The sequence below is a fragment of the Bombina bombina genome, chromosome 2 (assembly GCF_027579735.1).
Source record: "Bombina bombina isolate aBomBom1 chromosome 2, aBomBom1.pri, whole genome shotgun sequence".
Lineage (NCBI taxonomy): Eukaryota > Metazoa > Chordata > Amphibia > Anura > Bombinatoridae > Bombina > Bombina bombina.
The window spans coordinates 18092672-18101822 of NC_069500.1; the positions used below are offsets into that span (position 1 = coordinate 18092672).

Here is a 9151-nt window from a genome sequence, read left to right on the forward strand (position 1 = left end):
TCCAGCCACGGGCCCATCCATGTGGCCCATCAAGACTCACTCTAATTTCATCAGTCCATAAAACCTTAGAAAAATCCGTCTTGAGATATTTCTTGGCCCAGTCTTGACGTTTCAGCTTGTGTGTCTTGTTCAGTGGTGGTCGTCTTTCAGCCTTTCTTACCTTGGCCATGTCTCTGAGTATTGCAGCTCTGAAATATGGCCAAACTGGTGGCAAGTGGCATCTTGGCAGCTGCACGCTTGACTTTTCTCAGTTCATGGGCAGTTATTTTGCGCCTTGGTTTTTCCACACGCTTCTTGCGACCCTGTTGACTATTTTGAATGAAACGCTTGATTGTTCGATGATCACGCTTCAGAAGCTTTGCAATTTTAAGAGTGCTGCATCCCTCTGCAAGATATCTCACTATTTTTGACTTTTCTGAGCCTGTCAAGTCCTTCTTTTGACCCATTTTGCCAAAGGAAAGAAGTTGCCTAATAATTATGCACACCTGATATAGGGTGTTGATGTCATTAGACCACACCCCTTCTCATTACAGAGATGCACATCACCTAATATGCTTAATTGGTAGTAGGCTTTCGAGCCTATGCCACTTGGAGTAAGACAACATGCATAAAGAGGATGATGTGGTCAAAATACTCATTTGCCTAATAATTCTGCACTCCCTGTATATATATATCTCGCATAGGAGGGATAGGTATAAGGTGTTAGATAGAGAGGCACCCATAAACATATTTGGGCCTAAAGCATATAATACCCTATATTTATAATTTCATTGCCAGTGGTTGATCAGATCAAATTCTGAATTAAGCTTGAATATCCAGAATGTTTCTTGCTTGGCTAAAAGCCTATTTTTGTCACCCCCCCCTGAGGGGGTCTCCTGATGGCTTCAATTGCCCTCCACTTAAAGGATCTCACATCCCCATCGTGTACCTCAATGAAGTCTCACAGTATTATCTGCCTCATCCCAAGGTAGTGAGTTAATTTGTAATAAACCAACAGAACACACAGCGGAGGGCAAATTATATCTGCAAGAATTAAACAGACCAATATGAAATATATCATCATTATCCTGTTTCAGGGTATAATCAGGTACCTAGATATTAATAAGATATTCCTCACATATTTCTTCTAGTACCAAGTAAAATACTAGAAAGTGAGTGTACTCACACAGCTTCATTCACTCACACAGCTTCATTCACTCACACAGCTTCATGCTTCTCATATTTCCCATATTCTATATTTTATAACTGCACAATGCTTTCCAAGTCTCAACAGGTAAAGTGTTATTATAAAGAGATGATCTTCTAGAGATGTGAGGAAACTCAGAGAAGTTCTGCATAAAGTTAAAGTAGGCTATATTCACTCTTCAGTCTGCCCAGAACTCATTCACTAAAGCTTTCCTCCCCATTCCTTACTAAATACATACACAAGGAAATAAAGAGACTGGAGAGGCTGAAGTCAATGCTTAGTGAATCTAGCACAATGACTGGAGAGATTTATATATAATTTAGTTCATAACAAGACATGAAAGTTTGTTAATAGAGACAAAATGTATGAAGCTCTGGCTGTATTGTGTGTTTAGTAATATCTGTTATGGTCTTCACAAAAGGGAATAATAAACTCATCTGTTAACATTCTTACTTTATGCTATTAATACTGTTTAATCAAATCTCCTCTTAAGGTTTAGACCAATGATCTTGCTTCTCCCATTAAACTACATAAACAATTCCTGTTCTCTATGGGCTTCTCCAGCTTTACCCAGGCAAATAATTCACTAAAGTATAAAGAGATGAGTGCGCTTTATAGAATTAGCTGCTTAGACTAACAGAGGGGATGGAGACGGAAGTTGGGTTTTAATTAATTTAGCTGATTGTATACACCCCCTGCACTCTGTATATTTTGTTATGTATCACATGAACTTATTTATGGGGGGTAAATACACTTTATACAGTGATTTCTCTTTACAAATGAAGTTTCTGCTCTGAACTACAGACTCTGTTCAGATGCTAATGAGATGCAGACTGAGGAGTGGTTCATTAACATATCAACTGACAACCAATCAGGAAGTCCCACTACTTACCTGTTGTGTATATAAACCACACACCTGGCCACTTTCTGCAGATGCTGTCTGTAAATCAGTGGCTTTGGTTTTTATTACATTTATTAAATATTTGTATGCAAGTTACAACTGAATACCAGGACCGGACTCCATTCATCTTTTCAGGTAATTATCAAATAATTTTACATCAGAACACATCTGTCTCTCCTACCTTTTGTAATTACTGTGTCATTGACTAACATTGAAGATACATGAAACTTAATTTTTATTTTTCATGATTTAGAAAGAGGATGTAATTTTAACTAATTTTCCAGTTTACTTTTATTATCTAATTTACTTCATAATCTTGATATCCTTTGTTGAAAAGCACCTCAAAAAAGGCTCAGGAGCTGCTGATTGGTAGCTGCACATGGATACCTTGTGTTATTGGGTCACCAGTGTGCATTGCTATTTCTTCAACAAAGGATACCTAAAGAATAAATCAAATTAGATAAAATAAGTAAATTGTAAATTGTAGTTGTTTAAAATTGTATTTTTTATCTGAATTATGAAAAAAAAATGTGGGTTTTATGTCCCTTTAATATGGATACAGACACTTGCTGCATGTATAGCTCACTTATCTTTCAGTTGTCTATTCATATTATTTTTTTTAAATCAATTTTATCTTATTTCCTTTTGAATATTTGTATATTTTAAAATTGTAGTTTAAAGGGATTGGATAAAAAATGCTATTGTATGTGTCATTATGCATGCAGTTACATTTAATAAAACGACACTTAGCAATATTATATCAATTTGATAAAAATCACATAACAAAATTGTATCATCCTAATTATCTTAAAAAAAAAAGATAAAATACGTTTCCATTTATATTATGTTCCAGGTCTTGACATTTTTGTTCTGGTATTAAATAGCAGAAATAAAAAATAAAAATAGATATACTTTTCTTCTGGAATATTCTCCAAGGCTAATATACATACACAGGATTTACTAATATATCTGAGTTAGCTTTATAAGATTGTTTACTGAGTTAAATGCTACTATATTTTGATGCAATTCTATTCAGTTTTTATAGAAAACCAATGGTGCCCTTTTTCTGAATACCACACCTTCTAGTGCTACAAACCCATAGATAATTACCAAATCAATAGCTGCTCTGCACTTACCATGAGTATTGGGTGTGACTTGTTATGCTGATAACGTGCTAAAGGCTGTGTCAGACAGTTTAGTACCAACACCCCGACAGCTTGAGGATAGTGTCACGTATATGAAATTGGATTGTGACCCAACTAACATTGTCTGTAAAAATCTTACTAAATTTCTTTATATGGGTATATCTAATAATTTGCTTACAAAGAAATTGAATGATTTTTTTACTTACAAGGTTTCCTATAGTGCCTGTCTTTTATGTGGTCCCCAAGGTTCATAAAAGATTGATAGATCCCCCTGGGAGACCCATTGTGGCAGGGATTGATTCCCTTTTGAGTCCCACTGCCCAGTTCCTTGATAAGGTGCTCTCTCCTATGGTTACACAGGGTAGATCTAACATTAGGGATACTGGGCATTTCATTGAGTCTATCTCCAAATTTAATGATTTGGGGGGAGACGTCATACTGTCTACTTGGGACGTTACTTCCCTTTATACCGTCATACCCTATTCAGTGGGTATTGACTGTATCAGTAACGTTTTAGCCAGGAATAATCAATATAGCCATAAACAGCAGGATTGGCTTATTCAATTACTTGATTTGGTGCTCACAAATAATTTCTTTTTGCATGATAAACAGTTTTACATGCAAAAGACAGGGACGGCTATGGGGTCCATTGTGGCCCCAGCCTATGCTGGTTTGGTCATGGACTCCATTGAAGAAAGAGTGGTATATGGTCATCCACTATTTGCTAAACACTGCCAGGGGTGGTTCCGCTACATTGATGACTTGTTCATCGTTTGGCGGGGCCCCCCTGATAAATTATTGCAGCTTAAGAATAATATTGAGAGTGCGGTTCCTTTTCTCAAATTCAGTTGTAAACAAGATGACCACAGGGTGGAGTTCTTGGATACCATGGTGTTGAAACAAGATGGCATACTTACCAATGACTTATTAGTAAAAAGCTCTGACTGCAATACCTTACTACATCGTAAAAGCTAACATCCCCCAAGAGTGTTTGACAGCGTCCCCAAATCCCAATTGATCAGAGTAGATAGGATAGTCTCTGGCCCTAAGATGAGACTGATTAGGTCAGCCGAAATGAAGAATAAATTCGTTAAGAGGGGTTATCACAGTCAGAAACTAGAAGAAGTGGAGAAATCCATTAGGATACCCCCTAAGAGACCTACTACACATGTTACTAAAAGATTCAATTTTGTCACTTAATATAATACAATGAGTCAAAAAGTTTATAATATTATCAAGAGACACTGGCCATTATTAAAGGAAGCTTGTCCAGACATTGAGGAATTCCAAACCACCCCAAGAGCCACTTACCGTAGGGGTAAAACCTTAGGTAAAAGATTGGTAAGATCTATGCCCAACCCGGTTTCCAACAGCCAAGGGGAACATAGGTTTTTTGGTAAACCTAAAAATGGTACATTTCCATGTTTAGGTTGTGGTCAGTGTGGCAATGTTATTAAAGGTGACTCCATTTCTAACCCATATACTGGAGAGAAATTTTCAATAAAGGGTTATTACACATGCAACTCCACTCACGTGGTGTATGCGCTTAAGTGCCCGTGTGGGTTATTATACATTGGTGAGATGACCTAGAGAGTCAGGGAACGCATTTGCCAACACAAATCCACTATCAGAAATGAGAAAATATCAAATCTCCCGGTACCAGCACATTTTCTAGAGAAAGGCCATCAAATTAATCAACTTAGATATATGGTCATTGACCAGGCCCCTAGACGCATTAGAGGGGGTGACAGGGTTTAGGATTTATTATACAGAGAGGCTAGGTGGATTTGGAGATTAGATACTATGTATCCCAAAGGATTAAATCGGGAATTTGACTTGCTTCCCTTTATTTAATGTGTTGCTTTTTTCTTGCCTTGTCTGTGTTTCTTTCTTTAAGAAATATTGATTTATGTTATATTTGACAGGTCCTATGTAACTAACTAATGCATGTCATTTTTACATTGGTGTGGTAGAATAAGCAACTTGCTGCACTTGTTTTTAATTGGTGATCATTTCAATTCAGGAGTGAAAGGGTTAAATGTGAGTGATGATGTATTGGAGGTCATGTGTGATCTCTTTGTGAGTAACCCCTCCCCATGAAGTTGTAATTGGTCACCTGTGTCTATAATTGCTTGACATATTCACTTGTTTGTTAGCTTGATAAAGGGGCAGGAGCCCCGAAACGTTGCTCAATAAAGGTGATGTTGCTCCACATATTGATTTTAATCCTTCAGAGACAAAAAACTGTCAAATGATTTATCTACAAAAATCTCCATAGATGTAAATGGTGAATTTTGTATATAAATCATTTGATAAACTTTTTTAAAGGATTGGAGCTGACCCCATAGTGACATGTTTGCTTAGTAATATTGGTTGACAAAAGACTCAAGTCTATTAAGTTCAATACATATTAGATTCTCTCTCATATTTCTCTCCAGAGAAGTTCTGCATAAAGTTACAGTAGGCTATATTCATTCTTCAGTCTGCCCAGAACTCATTCACTAAAGCTTTCCTCCCCATTCCTTACTAAATACATACACAAGGAAATAAAGAGACTGGAGAGGCTGAAGTCAATGCTTAGTGAATCTAGCACAATGACTGGAGAGATTTATATATAATTTAGTTCATAACAAGACATGAAAGTTTGTTAATAGAGACAAAATGTATGAAGCTCTGGCTGTATTGTGTGTTTAGTAATATCTGTTATGGTCTTCACAAAAGGGAATAATAAACTCATCTGTTAACATTCTTACTTTATGCTATTAATACTGTTTAATCAAATCTCCTCTTAGACCAATGATCTTGCTTCTCCCATTAAACTACATAAACAATTCCTGTTCTCTATGGGCTTCTCCAGCTTTACCCAGGCAAATAATTCACTAAAGTATAAAGAGATGAGTGCGCTTTATAGAATTAGCTGCTTAGACTAACAGAGGGGATGGAGACGGAAGTTGGGTTTTAATTAATTTAGCTGATTGTATACACCCCCTGCACTCTGTATATTTTGTTATGTATCACATGAACTTATTTATGGGGGGTAAATACACTTTATACAGTGATATTTCTCTTTACAAATGAAGTTTCTGCTCTGAACTACAGACTCTGTTCAGATGCTAATGAGATGCAGACTGAGGAGTGGTTCATTAACATATCAACTGACAACCAATCAGGAAGTCCCACTACTTACCTGCTGTGTATATAAACCACACACCTGGCCACTTTCTGCAGATGCTGTCTGTAAATCAGTGGCTTTGGTTTTTATTACATTTATTAAATATTTGTATGCAAGTTACAACTGAATACCAGGACCGGACTCCATTCATCTTTTCAGGTAATTATCAAATAATTTTACATCAGAACACATCTGTCTCTCCTACCTTTTGTAATTACTGTGTCATTGACTAACATTAATATGAATACAGACCCTTGTTGCTATTGCTCACTTATCTGTCTGTTTTATTCTGGATCATTTGTTTTATTAAATCAGTTGTATCTTATTTCCTTTAGAATATTTGTATATTTTAAATTGTAGTTTAAAGGGGATGGTTAAAAAAATGCTACTGTATGTGTCATTATGCAGTTACATTTAATAAAACAACACTTAGCAATATTATATCATTTTATCATCCTTATTATTTTATAGTATGCTCCACATCTTAATATTTTTGTTTTGGTATTAAATAGGAGAAATACAAATATGTATTTTGCAATAAACTAAAAAAAAAAAGTAAAATCTGTTTAAATGTAAATAAAATATAACCTAATAACATATTTAAACCTATTTAAATGATGTTCTTTAACACAGTATACAAGTTTAGTGTTTTATAAAGTGCTGCTTGCTCAGGATAGCGATCTGATTTACTCAGCAACAAGCACTTCTGCACAATAGAAGATTTGGAAATATCTTCTTCTAGACAGATTGGAAAAAAAAACAGACACCAATGTCCCTTTAATTCTTGAAATATTTATGGAATCTTTTGATTTTAGACGGGTATAAATAGCTGCCCTGATATTAAACAGACCCTGTACTACAATCCCTAGAGAGGCCAACAAACAATAACCTAAGTTTACCAACTGCTGCAAATGACATAAACCAGTTATTTGATTTGCAGCACTTATATGTTACATATGGAACAAATTTGTGTAATCAAATGGATTCTGGCGCTGACCTTCACAGTGACAGTGAATGTAATGACACAATGTGAGGGACTTAAGGACCCACTAGATGTGACACAATCTCTCTCTTTATTTTCAGAATGGCCTCTACCATCCTAGAGACGACAAAGACGACAGCGAACTGCATCCTGCAGCTGGCCTCACTGATAGCCAAGTATATGGTGAGGATGCAAATCACAGAGCAGTTTGATCCTATTAGACATCTTGGTAAAGGCTCCTATGGAAATGTCCTGCTTGCTGCACACAAGGAATCAGGTACCTTATATAATGTTGTACAGGGATAAAATAGCCCAATAAATGTTTTTTATTTATTTCTATAATTAAGTTCTATAAAAATGTAATTAAGGATATTTTATTATTTCTTAGGTAAAACTGTGGCCCTAAAAATGCTGGCAAAGAATATGAACAGAGGAGAAAACTTCCTGATGGAATTTGCTACATCTCTGTGCCTCACCTCACATCCACATATCATTGGGACCTATGCTGTGGCCTTCGATACAATCAGTCACTTTGTGTTTGTTCAAGAAGTAGCGACGGCTGGAAGCCTCTTGTCCATCATACGCCCCAAGGTGCGTTATTAGCAGGGCCTTATGGAATGAATCTATTTATAGTTAATTTATTTATACTTTTATTATGGAAATCAAATACATAATCAAACCTAATAACATAATATTATTAATTTGCTATATTTAGCCTCAGATTTTCTGGTCTTTCATTTATTTATTTTTATCTTTATAATAAATTCTATTCAATACTCATTAAAACAAAATAATTCACTTGGATTTTCTTTAAGCAAAATTTATTTTTATTTTTTAAATATTTAAAATAAAAGCCATTATATAACATGTTTTTTTATTTCCCTACAGTTTGGTTTAGAGGAGGAAATAGTGAAGCGATGTGTGCTACAACTTGCTAGCGCTCTCCAGTTCATGCACGACAAAGGATTTGTTCATCGGGATATAAAACCAGACAACATTCTGCTAATGGACAGGGAATGCCACTGTATTAAGTTGGCAGATTTTGGACTGACCCAGCTCCAGGGAACTAATGTACCATCTATGTCTAGGGTCATACCCTACATGGCTCCAGAGCTTTGTATCCTTGGACAAAACTGGGGGTTATTATTACACCCCAGCCTGGATGTGTGGGCATTTGGGGTATTAATATATATTGCCCTTACTGGTTCCTTGCCTTGGTATGGTGCTGTGGCTTGTGATGACAAATACAGAACCTTTGTGCTGTGGCAAAATAAGAAAACCCCACAAGTACCCACTGAATGGCAAATGTTTACTCCTGAAGCCAGACAAGTCTTCTGCAGAATGTTATCACTAAATCCCATGGAGAGGTGCTCTGCGTGGGAAGTTTCAGCATATGTGCACTTGCCATGGAAGGTTCCCTCACAAAGCATTTCAGGCATTTCTACTGATACCAACTGAATTTAAAAATAACAATGCAGCTAATTTACAAACTCCATCCTTTTGTGGCTTTGAACCAGGATTATTTATTAATGCAGGAGCTCTGGATGCAACCACATAATGTCACAATTTGTCAACAAGAGGCTGAGATTGGATATTCACATGGTGGCCATCTCATGATGAAGATCAGTGTTGTATTTTTAAGGTAAGTAGTTTTATTAAATGTATGAAGGTGAGTGAGTTCCATGCCAAGTTTTTTTCTTTGGTTTTCTTTACATAGGTAAATAAAGCTAGTATTTTACTGAGTAAAATCAAAATTACTATAAGT

At 36.0% G+C, this 9151-nt stretch overlaps 1 protein-coding gene across 1 annotated transcript; it reads left to right on the forward strand.

Annotated features, from left to right (window-relative positions):
* The first annotated feature begins 7488 nt into the window (after window positions 1–7488).
* LOC128646847 (serine/threonine-protein kinase SBK1-like) lies at window positions 7489–8844 on the forward strand. Its single transcript, XM_053699648.1, has 3 exons — window positions 7489–7663; window positions 7775–7977; window positions 8275–8844. The coding sequence occupies exons 1-3, from the start codon at window positions 7489–7491 to the stop codon at window positions 8842–8844; spliced, it is 948 nt and encodes a 315-aa protein (XP_053555623.1).
* Window positions 8845–9151: the final 307 nt, after the last annotated feature.